The sequence below is a fragment of the Passer montanus genome, unplaced genomic scaffold (genome assembly GCF_014805655.1).
Source record: "Passer montanus isolate IOZ18808 unplaced genomic scaffold, ASM1480565v1 scaffold27, whole genome shotgun sequence".
Lineage (NCBI taxonomy): Eukaryota > Metazoa > Chordata > Aves > Passeriformes > Passeridae > Passer > Passer montanus.
Genome location: NW_024367372.1, coordinates 11,365,084 through 11,381,054, shown reverse-complemented (window position 1 = coordinate 11,381,054; position 15,971 = coordinate 11,365,084). Strand labels below are relative to the sequence as shown.

At 35.4% G+C, this 15,971-nt stretch overlaps 1 protein-coding gene across 1 annotated transcript in view; it reads left to right on the top strand.

The window, feature by feature from the left end:
• Window positions 1-1,380: 1,380 nt before the first annotated feature.
• Window positions 1,381-15,971, top strand: part of TTC8 (tetratricopeptide repeat domain 8) — a 33,713-nt gene continuing 19,122 nt past the window's right edge. The window contains exons 1-6 of the mRNA XM_039712922.1: window positions 1,381-1,408; window positions 4,285-4,405; window positions 8,571-8,634; window positions 8,783-8,942; window positions 9,730-9,819; window positions 13,494-13,538. Coding sequence (XP_039568856.1) covers window positions 4,321-4,405; window positions 8,571-8,634; window positions 8,783-8,942; window positions 9,730-9,819; window positions 13,494-13,538 — 444 coding nt within the window. The 5' untranslated portion in view covers window positions 1,381-1,408; window positions 4,285-4,320. The remainder of the gene's footprint in view (window positions 1,409-4,284; window positions 4,406-8,570; window positions 8,635-8,782; window positions 8,943-9,729; window positions 9,820-13,493; window positions 13,539-15,971) is intronic.

Here is a 15,971-nt window from a genome sequence, read left to right as displayed (position 1 = left end):
CCTGGTGGACCAGAAGCCAGCTCTGTGTCTTGGCTGCAAAGCAAGCCAGCAGCAGGGCAGTGCTTGAGCTGGGAGAAGACATTGGTGTGATCTAATAGCAGCCGTCTGATACATACATTTTATCAAGAAAATGGAGCCAGGCACCAATGCAATGATGCAGGGAAGTGAATGAGGCTTTGGCTTGGTATGAAGAAAAACATTTCTCTAATCAGCAGTGGAGCAGGTTGCCCAGTGGCACTGTGCAGCCTTCATCCTTGCAAGTTTTCCAGATCCAATTGAACAAGACACTGAGCAACCTCAGCTGACCTCATAGCTGACCTTGCTTTGAGGGCTTTGGACTGGAGACTTTCTGAAGTCCCTTTATAGTCTGAATTACTTGAAGATTGTATATTCAGTCCAATATAATTGGTTTAACTGTGATAGATTTACACAATGCCAGATATGCAAGAAATTGTTCACTACCTCTAGGAGCAGAAATGATCTGACACTACAAAAGACTAATAGTGATTTAGAGAAAGTAATACTTATCTCCCACCTTCTTTGTCCAAAGCTGAAGTAATACATTAGGAAAACCTCATCCCCAGTCCCTGGAAGTGAAGGGTAGTTTAAATATTATGTAAACATGATAATTACACATTAATTGTTGATAAACCTGCATTTTTTCCTGTCAGTGTTTACTCAATTTTACTAGAAGTTTTCAAGTAGAGTTCCAGCTGCAAGTTCCAGTTTTTTTTCACTTACAGTAAACTTCATCTGGTAGCTTTTCTTTGGGTTTTTTGAGTAGTGCAATAGGCTGTTAATTTGACATTTATTCCACTTGCAATATTACTGTACAAGTGCAATGAATACATTATTTTCATCATAAAAGTACTGTGAAAAAGCCACTAAATTTTCTTTTGTCTTCTTGAGTGGTATCATTGTGATCACCAGCAACAGCTAAAAAAAGTGTGCAAAAATTTTATAAAGGATTTTATAGAGGATTTGATAAAGTAGGCATTCTAAAGACCATGGTGCGATAATCTGGTTAATTTTTAAGAGATGTGCATACATCTTCCAAGTTCATTTTCTTTTAATCTATCATTTTTCAGCTCCATAAGGCTTGCACGTTAATCTAAAATGGCTAGATTCAGCAGAAGCAAGAAAGCAAAGGTATCAGAAAGATACACTTACTGCAAATTTACTTTCACTGTGCAAAATATTGATAAGATTCATAATGTGTGTACGTTGAGATAATGTAATAAAATGGAAATTTGGATATATGTATCAGAGAGAAAATGTTTGTGCAATATGAGATTGTCACAGAGTATAAATATACTTGTGTTGTTGTTTTTATTGTTTGGCATTTCCATTCCTTAGTTTCTCTTTTCTCTCTTTTCAGGAGCTTGATTCTGAATACACTGTGTTTCAGGTAAATACAATTATTAGATGCAATCATTGGGAAGAATTTCTGATACACTGAATAATACTTGTTTTGGAGTTATGTCCTCAATAGCCTCATTTTTGTTGTTGTTGGTAAGGCATTACTTTTGATAAGGGGAAGATTTTTGATATTTTGAACAGGCAGCTTTTATATTTGATAAAATTTTATTTCTCTCGTATTTTTCCCATATCTTTTTTCAGCAGTTCAGTGCTTTCTAAAAGCTAAATTGAATCTACCTTGAACTGAATGGCCTTCATCTGTGGATGAGATTAGGAAGAAAACAACATGTATTCACAGACAGAGCAATGTTTGTGCTCTTAAGGCTCACTTTCATGTTTTATTCAGTGCATGTAATGGTGGGCTCTTACCTATGCTCTTCCTGCTCTGTCTCACTGCCTATCTTGTGCAGAGTCTAGTAGCCTTGTAGGTGCATGATCAGGATTTGCATAAGTGATGGAAGACAGAGAGTAATTAATTAATTTTCCCTCTGCCCACATTAGCTCTAGATTATTGCAATGGCAAGAATAGTATTGGGCAGGTGATGGCATTTCTTGGCTCCAGCCTACAGTCAGAAGAGATTAAATGCAATGTGAAATGGCATCTTTAAATACAGCTCTGTAACATATTTTTTACTCTATGAATTTATGCAAGTTTTTTACATAGAGAATGGTTTCACTGAAACACTGTTGGATATCTTCTGGAGTGTAATTATTACCCTTCACAATGTAGTTGTGTTCTGGGGTTTTCATTGTGTATGAAATAAAATGTATTATAATAGAAGGGATTATTGGAGAATACAAGCTCTTGGAAAAGTATGTTACTACGTTCAGAGAAAACAAAGTTTATAGTTTTAATTTGGCTTTTGGACTTTTCAGGAACAAGAAGAAAATACTTGATTCAGTTATGAACTTCATATAAACTGAGTGAAAAACACTTTGTCACTTCTCATTCTGGAGTTTAGACTTACATACTGTATACTTATATACTGCATCACATGTCTGTACCTCTAATTGCTATTAGGTACTGTAAATTTTGTTCTGATTATGAGTTAAGCTAGCTAAATTTGTTATGTTGTGAATATGTGGGTTGTCTGAAATGAGCTTCCCTTTCTTTTTCCTACCATATAGATACCATGTCATAAAAATGCAGTTTATCTTCATAAACTCCAGACATGGTGCTTATCACAAAAAAAAAAAAAAAATTATCAGTCTCACAAAGAGAAAGCAGATAATCTGTGATCTAGAAACAGATGTTTAATTAAGGAATACTGTGTGATATTTGAAGTTTTTGTTGGCTGTGAAGCCTTGGATTAGGAGCTTTATACTAGAATAGATGCCTAAGGAATATTTTCTTTATGACAGATATTTGCCCAGTAATGGCAAAGAGACATGTTGATTTAAAAACCACATTTTCACATGTTAGTTACTATAAAAATCACAATAATACACTTATGCCTATATAAACAACTGACCTCAGTTTTAGCAATTAGTGTAGAGGAGATACTACTTCCAATTTCCATTAAAAGACCATTACTATGGGCAGATTTTCTTATTTCTACTACGAAATCAGCCTGTGCTTGGCTATGCAAGAGCTCTAATTGAAGAATATTTCCTGTATTGACATGGTCATGTTGACTGCAGATATACGTGTCTTTGAAAATAATAGAGTAGCATCAAGGTATTAAAAATTGAACAAGCTAAATACTTCATAGAATCATGAAAAACCATTAAAGCTGTTGAACGTATAACAGAAATCTCAAAATTAATTAAAGGTTGTCATCCTACTACATAAGAAGAAACTAAAAGAAAATAAAGCAGATCTGGATTATGACTGTCTGGCCTAGATTCAGATCATCCTGCTGAATTCCCTTTTCTTCATTCCTGAACAAAGATTTCTAATTGTGGTTAAATCAGCTGGCTGAAGTCCTCCTTCTGCTTGAAAGAAAGCACTTTTTAAAAGAATAGTTAAATATTTCAGCGTCTTTAGATACACTTACTTTTTGATTGACACTGATTTGCATAGAAGTATAAGAGAAATCTAGAGGAAAGGACAGAATGAATGAGAAGTGTCTCATTAAGTGATTACTTAAATTATTAAATAAGCCTCATACCTCTTACTTAAGGAACAAATGTTTCCATGTGTTTGACCTTTATTTCTATTAAGATAGTCTGTTTCTATTTTGAAGGTCTCCTTAGCCAATATTAAATATGCTTTTCCAGCAGATTGCTGTACTCCGTGTTAGAAAGGAAGCAAATCTAATTATTTTAGCAGTGATTTTTACTCTGGAAAATTTAGGATTATCTGTTCAATATCTGATGGAAGATCAGGGATTGGTCTTATGACTTCCTATATCATCCAGTTCTATGAGTACATTACAAGCATATCAAATTATCAAAGTGGTTGGACCTGCGCTTACTTTGTTGGTATTTCTATATGGCTGCTATTGATTTTTCTTGTTTTCTTTTTTTTTCTCCCCACTGATTTGATGTCTTCACAGTCTGTACAAAGCTTGTCACATAGGCTAGAGTTATGCTTGCCTTTCCACACTGCTCAGATTATCCTCCAAGACATACAGTGTAGTAATTTGTCAGTTCAGGTCACTAAAATGGATTCCAGTACTCTCATAATCTGAAATGCCTGGGGTATATATTTGTACAGTGTTTTACAGCTGATGCTTTGAACAAAGGACTTAGTCCCCTTTTATACCTCCATCAGACAGATAGATATACTCAGCTCTTTTAAGTCAATACCTTATTCAAGCCTAATAAAGCTGTGAAGTGAATAATAAAAAATGATAAAATTGCTGATTAGATTATTAACTTAGTGTCTTGAAGATATTTTACTTTTTACTTATCTTTATTCAGGCTGCCTGGAGCCTGAAAACACGAGCTTTGACAGAAATGGTATATGTGGATGAAATTGATATAGATCAAGAAGGAATCGCAGAGATGATCCTGGATGAAAATGCCATTGCTCAAGTTGCACGTAAGATTGACTTTCACTCAAATGCATTGAATCAACAAGAGCTCTTTTGGCCATCTCTTGTGTCATCTAGAATAGTATAAACTGAGGTGACCTGATACAGCATTTGATATTGGTAAAACAGCGTTTTAGATTGTTTTATGGTTGCATGGCAATGTTGAGATCCACCATGAGTTCTTGATGTAGTTCTTAGGCCTGTCAGACGAGAGTTCAGACTGTGCTCAATTGTGTTTAGTCAGTTTTCTTCTACATTTGAGGAAATGTAGTGAGCATACAAGTGATCTCTTGCTTTTTCCATCAGTATGTTGATTTCTTTTACTCCTTTCTGGCTTCTTTAGGCATTGTGGGGAAACTAGAGAAAAAATCTGCCTTCACTGTACTGTGAATTTTATCCATATGCCTGTAGTGTAGACAACAGTCAGATACCACTTTTGGCATCATGTCCTGCAAACATTATCGGAACTGCGTTTCTTTCTTCTGCTTTTCTCTACTTCATTTTTCTCTTCCTTCACAGAGCAGTTCTTCAGCTCTGCCATTGTTTCTTCTATTCAGTTATTTTTCAGCTTCATCAGTTCCCTTCCAAGTGGCGAATAATTAGTTATTATAATAATTAGTAGTCTTCCACTACTTTTTTGGAAATATTTGTATTTTTCTCTGTTTCTTTAATACAGTTCACATGGAAATTTTTATGTAACTCATTAAGTGTGGCCCTCAACCACGTACTGTATCAAGGAGTTCAAGGGAAGAACTGGACATAGACCACAACTGACACTTGAGGTGTTAAAGGCTTTTCTTGTCTGTACAGATGTAGGCAATTGCATATCTATCTTCTTACATTTTTTAAAACTTTCATTATATGCTTGGCCACAGTCAAGCAGCACTGGAGATGTGTTTATGCATTGTGATCAACTAATTATAGATATCTGTCTTAAAACACCATAGTAATAAAATCTGGAGTTTAATTTGATTTTGTGCCCCCTGTGGCACAAATTATCTTCCAAGAAAAACAGTTTGATGAATACTATTTAGAAAAAAGGCATTCTGGAAAAATATATTCATACTGTGTTGAAACTGAAAAAAGTTGACTTTCTGGATAGTGTGTCACAGATTGTAAAACCAAAGAAAATTATTACAGTAGTGTAGTCTGCACTTCTGAATCATTGAGATAAGACTTTGCTATTTGTACTTCACATTTGCTAGGTGTGCCTGAGCTAGTGTGTAATTTTTCAGAAAGTATAAGAACTTCCCAATGGTAGAGAACCTCCTGCAGTCTTTTGTAAATTATTAAATTTAATAGATATTATCAGTGTGCCATATCTTTGCTGGGAATTATCAACTGTAACTCTACCTGTTGCTTCTTTGTGAACATTTTATGCCTGATACAAAGTTATTTTCAAAGGTATATTTCCAAAGTAAGTAGTTAAATGTGTCATTAAATCATCCAGTAATGGTTTTTTTGATAAGCCAAATAATCTTCTCATTCTCAGCTAAGCTATATCTTTTAATTTTTGAGTTGAGTCTTGAAAGTCTTTTCTTAAACCTTTCTAGTTATCCACTTGTCCTTTGTAGTCACCAAACCAGACAATGGTACACTAACACGCAGAAAACATGTCTCTACACCTAGATTTTACTTTATACATCTGAGGTTACAGATGTACATCTAATGTTACACTTGTGCATAAAAGGAAAGCACAGAAATCGCTAAACAGAGTGTGAGGACAACAGAGTCAGTGGTGTCTAGTGACAGGATCAGAGGCAGTGGGCACAAACTTAAGCTCAGGAGGTTTCTTCTGAACATCAGGAAACATTTGTTTTTAACTGTGAGAGTGACTGAGAACTGGCACAGGCTCCCCACGGAGACTGTGGTGTCTACCTCCTTACAGCTATCCAGAAACCATCAAAATAGGGTCCTGGGCAGCTGGCTTCAGGTGTCCCTGCTTGAGCATTGTTGGACCATATGACCTCCAGAGGTCCCTTCAAACTTCCACCATTCTGTGATTCTGTGATTACTCTACTTGTACACATGACTTACTAAAAATGGGTGCTGACTGACTGTGGGCTTTTCCTTTTGCTGTTAAAGTGTGTTAGCCATAGTTGCTCTTGACTAAGATCTTTCACTGTGGAAGATGTTTCAGGATATCCTCCTCCACTAAAGTCATAGTTCACAAACTGAAACTGTGTAGCCACACCTCTCATATTGCAATTGGTATTGTCTATACTTTGCCTACTAAGCAGTTTAAATCCTTCTGCATCACTTACATATCCATTTCAGTTTTACATCTGCCCTTATCTTAGTTTCCAGATTAAACTCTCTTGATAATGACTTTGCTGTCTGTCGTGAGTTATTAAATAATTACTAAAGTTTCTAGGAACCATGAGAAAAAATACTTTTCTGTGGTTCCTCTTCCCACATATGTAATGGTGTCTTTCTTCTTATAATTTTGCTGTGTTAATTTTCCATCAATCTTGTTTATTAACAAAAATGTCCTAGAGCACTGTTTTACAGAAAAATCCATTATGTTACTTTTGGACTATTAACACCATTAATTTTCTCAGGTAATACTGTAATCTTGTTTCAAAGTGTTACCTTGACAGCATATTTTTCAGAAAATTGTACTAATTGGCATTATGGATAATCACAGCTATTTCATTAACTGGGGAGTTAAAGTCATTCATAGCTAGCTGGCTTGGGAATTCTCAAAGTAAGGACTGAGTTGCCTGGGGTGAGGTCAAAGGAACTGTAAGCATTCTCCCAGTACACTAAAATTTCAAAACAATTGTAGTTATTAAAAAACATATCTGAAAAAAGGAATTCTAATGTCTTGCCTGTTTTATATTACAGCAAAAGTTTTAAAGATAGTTCAGAAAGTGGAAGAGTAATACATTTGTCTGCTAGTGTGAAAAGTTGAAAGCCACTTTCCCTATTTCACTGAAGAGTGTCCTAGTTACCATGTTAGAAACTGTGTTGAGTGAACTGTCCACCCTTTCTGTTGTGGAGTAAAAACTTCAAAACTCACAGAACTATAGAAGGCAAGTAAGCAATAGAAGTCCTAAGTGTGTCCAGCCAAAAGAGAGAGAATCCTAGGGGGCTTTTTACATATTTTAGCAACAATTGCATGTTTAGTTGGTTTTACCAAGGAGATCATGGTTAATACCTTATTTTGTATCATTTAACTTTAAATACGGCTGTAGTCAGATGGCTACTTAGTTTTTTTTGGGGAAAAAAGAAGGAAGGAAACTCTCTACCTATCAGTTTATCTTCAGTTCTTGGAAATATTTGCAATAAAAGCTGTTCATAAGTATATAGAAAATGCATAGATGAGTAACAGTGATTTGTCAAGAATTGCTTGTGTCAACTTAAATCTCATTTCTTTCTGTACATAGTAACAAGCAGTAAAGAGACTGCAAGGTATAGATGTCATATGTTGCTTTTAACTGAGTATTTAAAACCATCTCGTAGACATTCACTTAGATTAGAAAAGTTGACCAATCAAATATCAGTGAATGAAAATCTACCTGCAGGAAGTAGTAATTCTTAATGATACGCTGTCAAAACAGAAATATGTGAAAAGGGGAATCCTTCTTCAGTTCACCTGGGCTCAAGCTGGTTCAGTGTTTGCATTGATGGCCTTTGAATATAGATGAGTTCACACTCTACAGTGCTCTAAATTGTAGGTGGGGATCTTACCAGGGTCTAATGTCATGAGATAACATTCTCCATCTGTTCTGTAGGTGAAGGTTTAGATTTACTTACTCAAGTCTGGGTGCCAGATAGAAAATATACCATTTCAAGTTAGCCTGGTCTCATTGTTTCAGTAACCTTCTACCTTTAGCACTGTGTGGTGTTTCCAAGATGTTCTTGACAATTGTTTGGGCCAATCGCAGTAGGCATCCACACAGGCACTTGTTTGCTCCCCCCAGGTGGGATGGGGAAGAGAGTGGAGAAGGTGAAAAAAGCCTGGTATTCATTGTTTGGCAGGTTTCTTGCAAGAGTCTTTCAAATTATCAGTAGTAGAATGCAATATTTGGGGTTTGTCTTCTTTGTCCCCTCAGTTTGAATAAAGAAATTTCTGGCTTACTGTTTGTCATAAAACACAATCATGTTTAAAGTCCTCTGGACAAGGGAGTAATATCTCAAAGTGAAGTGAGAAATGCTCTTATTTTGCAGGACCAGGAACTTCTCTGAAACTTCCTGGAACTAGCCAAGGTGGAGGCCCCAGCCCAGCTGTTAGGTATGTGATAGTTTATTTTTTAAAATGTGACGAGTTCAAAATGAACAAATCATAAACTTCTGAAAACGAAATGCTTTGTGTAGAACTGTTTAAATTCTGTATCAATAAATACCACCTAACGTGAGGATAATGTACTGAACACCTTCAGGCCCGTGACTCAATCGGGAAGGCCCATAACAGGATTCGTGAGGCCCAGCACGCAGAGCGGACGGCCCAGTACCATGGAACAGGCCATCAGAACGCCCCGAACTGCTCTCACAGCTCGTCCCATCACCAGTGCCTCCGGGGGGTACGTCAGGCCGGGCACGGTGAGCTGCTTGCCTCTCTTCCCAGAGTGGAAGATTTCTTGGTCACAGTGGAAGATTTCTTGGTCAAGATTTCTTGGCACACTGAAACTGTAGTTTACTTAAAAGCTGCATCTAAACTCAAGTCTGAAGGAGGCGACTGTTTTTAAGTGTTTAAATCCTTTTTAAAATAGAATTTGAAAATATAACTACTTGTGCATTTGATTGTCTGGTTGTATAAAAAAATGTACATAAATTTACAAGTTCACCAGGATTCATATAAATTCCAAATTCACAGGCTCCTTGAGACAAGTTTTTATTAATGGAAAACCATGTAAAGACTGTGACATGATTTCACCATATGTGTCTACTACAAAACAATTGATAAGCCTTCAGTGTCTTCCACTTCAAAAGATAAGGAGAATAGTCTATACTAATTTATCCCATTCTATTGGCAAAATTAATAAACTGCAACCAGCATGAATATGTAATACATATTAAAATCACATTAATGGCAAAATGTGGCATCCTCTCACTACTGCAGGTAAGAACTAATCTTCCTAAGTATTTCTTGAAGATTTTTTTGGTTACATGTCCCAGCTTCCAAGCTACATGCTTAGGCACTGTATGGAAGTAGTGGGGATAGACAGAGAAGAAAAAGGCAGAGTTGGTGCTGCACAGTAGAGCAGTGAATCTACAAATGTTTTGTTTGGAATTTTGGCGGTTTTTTGTATACTAATAATATTTTGAAAATCTTCAGGAAAAGTGTAGGGGATCTTCCCACTTAAAAAGCTTCTTTTTTCCCCCTCAGGCTTCAATGCTAACAAATCCAGATGGCCCTTTCATAAATCTGTCTCGACTGAATCTAACAAAATATGCTCAGAAACCCAAACTGGCAAAGGTATGTAACAATTTTAGTTAGTGTTGTGTTATCTTTTACTTGTTTTCTGGTGTCATTCTGATGTAACTGTGCGTGGGATTGGGGATAAAAACAATGATGAAAAGTGGTTTAGATATTAACTCCAGAAAAATAGTGTGTTACTCACCTTTTGACAGTGTTTACCAGACTTGAAGCTATGTCTAAAGAGGTTATGGTGAAAGTATAACCTAGGAAAAACATTTGTATAGGAAAAAATGTTCCACTGGTAAATAATTTTGAGCTGTGCATCTAGGAATGATGAAGGGCAGCTAAAAAAAGAAAAGAGAAGCCAGGAGTAAAAAACCAGCAGAACCTTCTTTAATGTCTGGAAATGTGGTTCTGTGTACAAATAGATGGCAATCCTGGCCTAAAAATGTTCGCAATGTTTGGATTTTTTCTTTGCTTTTATGGCATGAGTTAAAACCTTTCATGTAAAAGGTACCATTTTTTGTTCAGAATACTTCTTAATTTTCAGCTAAGATCATCAGATTGATGGTCAGTGAAACTATCTGACAGTAGAGCAGGTTTTTGCAGGTTATCCACCCAACTTACAGGTTTCAGCTCTGAGTGGCAGGGAGCTGAAAGTTGTGAGAAGATCTGTCTTGCCTTTCAGTTGAATCTTTCCCCAACACAACCAGTTAGCTTTATGGTATTTTCTGTGTATAGTGTGTTCTTAAAAACAACTGTTGGGTTGAGGTCAGAAGCTCATTTTGCACAACCTATCAAGGAATTATCTCTAGGGAGCACAAGGTATCAAACACACTCTAGGGAGCTACATTTGGCTCTCAGCCTAACACACCAGTATGAATTTAGTCTAGTTTGAGAAACATGATGGTCAACACTGTTAAGAAAACTGGCAGTATCTGATAATGTGCTGGTGGAAATAGCTCTTCCAGTCCAAAACTTTGGTTAACAGTTTTTCATAAGCAACCAGGAAATTTCTTTGCTTATTAAAGCCTGATCTAGACTGATGTAGGGCATTGCTTTTCAGTTGGAAATAAATCTTGTGTAATTGTACTGTATTCTTCCCCCAATGCTTGCATCATTGTCCCTTGGCCTCTTAACCAAACTAGGCAGAAGAATAGTTATCAAATATAGTAAGTTCTAGTCTGGTGAGGTAATTGAAGATTTCCAGGCTGTCATCTGAGGGCAGTTACAAATCAGTTCATTATCAATGCTGAAAAAACACTGCATGCTTTTTGTCCAATTATGTCCTTGCTGGCAATCAGCCAGCAGACACATTATTATAACTCCATTACAGTCTGGAAAACAGGGGGAATGTAAAAAACCTGTAAGGATTAAGAAGCACAAGACACATCGATAAAAACTAGGCTTAGTTTTTCTGCTTGAAGACAGCTAGCTTTTAATTGTGATAGCTAACTACATGCTATTTAAGTAGGTAGGTTAGCTTTCAGAGGAAATGTTCTCAACAACGGTTCTCAGGAATGAGAAACATACATATTTTTAACAATTTTGGGTTTTAATTAGCATTTTCTGTGGCAGATTTGTCTTTCTTCAGTTTCATATGAAAAGAAGCTTAAGCCAAAAAATGTAAATCAACAGTCATAGAAACATCCATAGGCAGCAAGTGTACTTGTCAGTATTATGAAGCTAATACATTATGACATTAACATTTCACACAAAATGTAAGATCTAAGTTTAAATTCGGAGCTACATGGATTTATAACTTTTTTTTAAACAAAAGAGCAGCAAGTTTAAAGCCAAAGCAGGAGGTGAGAATGCAGACTGCACTCTCCATTAAGAATAATAGATTAAAGTTTCAAAACTTTTTGAGCTGTCACCTCTCCTAGTGCATAAACCTTGCAGCTATTGAATTCACATAATTTGCCAGTATATTCATGTTTGTATTTGAATACCTCCTACATACTTCCTCCTTATGGGTTTAAAAAGTAACCTCACTATATCTTCTTAAAAGTTAGATTATCTGTCTGAGGTTTTCCAATGTTTTGAAGCATACAGAAATGTGGCTTCTCTTTGACTAACATTAACCATGTTAAAGACTATCCCAGGAAATACCACAGTAGATGTATAAGGTATCACCTGTCACCAGAGAAAGTCCCTGGTAAATCCCAGTTAGCAACTATTCTCTGGTATGAAACAGAAAGTTTTATCTTTTTTAGCTTGTGGATTTTTAATAGACTTATTAAGATAACTCTAGATATTTTTATCCATGCGAATGTTCAGCCACTTAAATCCTTCTGAAGGTCAGAGTCTGTGCATAACAGCAGTAAATTCCTCATGCCAGCCGTGCAAGAAAACATCTTTCTTGTCACTTCAGATTTACACACTTTTACTGAATGCTCCTCTGTTATTGAACTAGAGGAGAAAATGTTCCACTACTTCTTTATTGTCTATTCTTTTCTTATCTACCTATTCTAAGCTTCTTATAAATGTGTTACTATTTATAATGCCTTAATGTCTTCTAATCATCTGTTCAGAGTTTTTTCTGACTGAAACTAGAAGAAAAGTAGGTTGTGGTTTATTTTCCTCACAAGATATGACAATTTATTAGTAATTCTCTAGTTTCCTGAAGGTAAATATTGTAAGAATTTTGTCTAAGAAAATCTGGCAGTAGGGTCATGGAAGCCCTTAGGAGGCTGAGGTCTTGTTCTGTATTTCTTTACTCCTGGGGCAATATTTTCTCCTGGTGTTTTAGAATGAATTAAACTAATTTAGAAAAATGTTCTGTTCTTTAGAAGCAATTAATACCTGGGATTTGGATGCAGAAGGTCAAGGTTCAACTCAATTGAACCTTGAGATACTAGCACCCATAATACATTTTTGGGAACAGAGGCTTCCAGTCTCCATTTAGTTATCCAGTATCTTTCAATGTCATTTTATTCACTGAAAATACCACCCCCATTACCTGATATATACTCATCTAATATTCTAGTGCAGAGCAGCTGCAAGGTAGTATGACTTAATTAGCTTTATACAGGAGGAAACCAAGCTGCAGTTATTTTGATGTGTAATTCTTGTGGCCTTATAAGGAGTTAACTGCAGCACAGCTGATGAATGTGACTTCTTTAAGCTTTGTTATTATGATGGTTTTTTCAGAAGCAGAGTATTATTAGCATTTATTTATAATTTACAAACTATTTAAAAATATTTTTTCCTTTACAGATCCCAAAATATTGCAGAGTTTAAATTTTTTTTTCTCCAAAGGCAAAGTTTGCTCAGCTTGCATTCTTAATAAATCTGTGTTTAATTTAAGTAGGCTTACCACCACATAAGCACCTGAGTGTCCATTGCAAAAAGCTTTTTTTAGTTCACTGGTTGATTTTACAGGTAAGAAGTCATTAAACATGTACCAGATTTTTAAACATATATTCAATTTCAGCTGCCTTTTATGTTTTAAAGTGAAGTTAAACACCAAAAAAAAGCAGCAATTCTGCTAATCTTTTGTAGGAGGTTAGGAATTAAGATGCTTTCCTGTGATGACAGTATAGCACATCTATAGATTTTGTCTGTTGGAGTCTTAAATGTAAATGTCAGCATTTGTTATGTGTGAATGTGATTGTTTTCCCAAATAATTAATTTCTGCTTAGCCTAATTAAGATTCCATATTCCTCTGAAGGAATATTATCAATTTTTCTCTTCAAATATGACAATGTTTTAAATATTTTTTCTGGCAGGCATTGTTTGAATATATCTTTCACCATGAAAATGATATAAAGAATGTAAGTAACTCATATGTTCCTTTTTCAGATTTTATTATGCATGATTCGGTAATTTCTGTCAGTATTGTGCTAAACTAAGGATCCAGGTAGAACATCCCAAGTATGGAAGTGAAGCATTAATGGTTGTTTAAGAGGGAGAAATCCTTCCTTACAGGGGTGATAGTCAGGAATGATAATTGGCAAATACCAATATATGGATTGGTATCTTTTTTGAGAAGTGAAACATTCTAATTCTTAAAACTGGGTCCCTCAGTGATCAATATGACAAGATCTCTGAATCTAATGAATTCATGTTAATGGAATTTATTGGAGCCTGAGTGGTAGCTGAACCGCCTAGGAAGTTCAGAGTCTTGAGGCTTGAGTATAAGGTACAAAAGACTCTCCATTAACAGAGGAAGGTGAAAATACCTGACTAAACAAGTATTGTTGAATATCACTTGACATTTTATACTCCTGAGGTGATTGCTTATACATTTGGGTGAATAAAAAGAAAATGTATTTGGTGAAACTACATAAAAATAAAATATCAATAGGATTTTGTATACTTTTTCTAGAAATGTAAATCTGTAATGCTGAGGTGTTTTGTGATATTAAGAGAAAGTTTATATTGTCCATACGATTGTCTGTAACATTTATTCTTCAAATATTTTCCTAATTATAATTTCCCTCTTAACCTATCCAAGTTTTTCTTTTGTGGTTCTTATGTTACTGCACTGAATGGGAAAGATCAAGTTTGGGTACACATTGTTTAAGCTTTCAGAAAGAGATAAACTTTGCAGAGATTTTTTGGCAGTTCACCCAGGAAAGGATCTCCTTATGGAATTAATAAAGTGTCAGTATATTTCATTGCTATCTTAGATATGTGCACCCAGTTGAAATGGAATCAAAATGTTCAAGTTTTTTTGAAATTAGTTGATGTTAATAATGCATAGTTGACTAAACAGTTATTAAACTTTCTGCAATACTACTAGCTGGTGTGCAATTAGATCTGGAGTTAAACTCTCCAGTTAATCAATAACACACACCAAAAATATTTTGCTGTTGTTGACATAGCTCCTAATAATTTCCAAATATACTGCTATGTGAAGCTTTTTAATCTAGTATCAAATGATTAAAGTTGTGCACTGTCAATTTATTGCATAGCAGTCTTTCAAGCGGATTGAATTGTAATGCACTATTAATCCAAAATATCATTGAAACAGTAAGTGCAAGTGTCAGAAATGTCAGAGAGAAATGGAAATTAACATTTACATAATCTAATACTGAATATGAAGGAGGTACCTGGGTTTTTGCCCACTAGTAACTAAGAATTTCTGTTTGTTGCTGAAACTCCAGTTCACTAGGAATGAAAGGGACACTTGATATGATGCTGCATGTGTCTACACTTCAATGACATGCTGGATCTCTAGGCTACACATAGATTCATGTAATGGAAGTAATTTTTTCAAGAACTCCAGAAAAAATTGGAAGATGTTTCTGCACTGTACTGCATGTATTTTGAAATCCTTGCTGACAGTCCCAAATCACTGTCTTGCAGGAAGAGTTCTGTCTATATTTTTTTACCCAACTGAGCCATTTGAATAAATAGTTGCAAGCAAAGAGGTGTCAGTTTAATCACCACCATTACTGTGTAATGAAAGAGAGATCAGTGTTTGGTTAATGATTGCATCTTATTGGAAGAAACTATTATTGTGAATTGAATTCACACATCACAGAATGAGGTGTCTTTATAATGTAATGTATATCTCTGCAGAGATATTATTTAGCTGATGAGTTTGCTTTCTTTCATTTGCTTTCACTGCCTCTATTCTTGTGTGCTTTCTACTCCATTTGCAATATAACTCCATTCTCCAAACTGTTCTCTCTTCCTTTTGAACCTCATCTGCATTAATTTTTCTTAAAAAAAAAAAAACAAACCACTTTAATGTCTTCTAAAATGTGGCTGCATCACTGTTTATTCACCTCTCCTAGCAATGGCATTTCATAAATTCAATACCTTACATCTCCCTGAAAATAATATGGTCACTTAGGGTTCATCAGAGAAACAGTACATAACCTTTTAAAGTTTATCTGGCTCTTACTTGATCACTTGTTAGAACATTCACTGACATCTCTCACACCTGTGTATTTCCTGCTGCTGTGTGATAATGGACATTCTTAAAACCTGACACTTTTCTGCCTGAGATGAAAGGAAAGCGCTAGAAAGGCTTGGAAGCCTGGAAATTGACTTAAGTTTGAAAAGTCTTTGGGCTTTCTGCATGGATAAAATACTACTTCCTGCAGTTTTGAAAATAAAACACAAAGCAGTAGTGACAATATCCTTTCTTTGTCACTGTGCTGAACTGGAACAGTCTGTACTGTTCTCATTTGCATTATTATTTGAGAAACAAAAGCAGTTTTATTATTTATTTTCTGTTTCATATTCAACCAGTA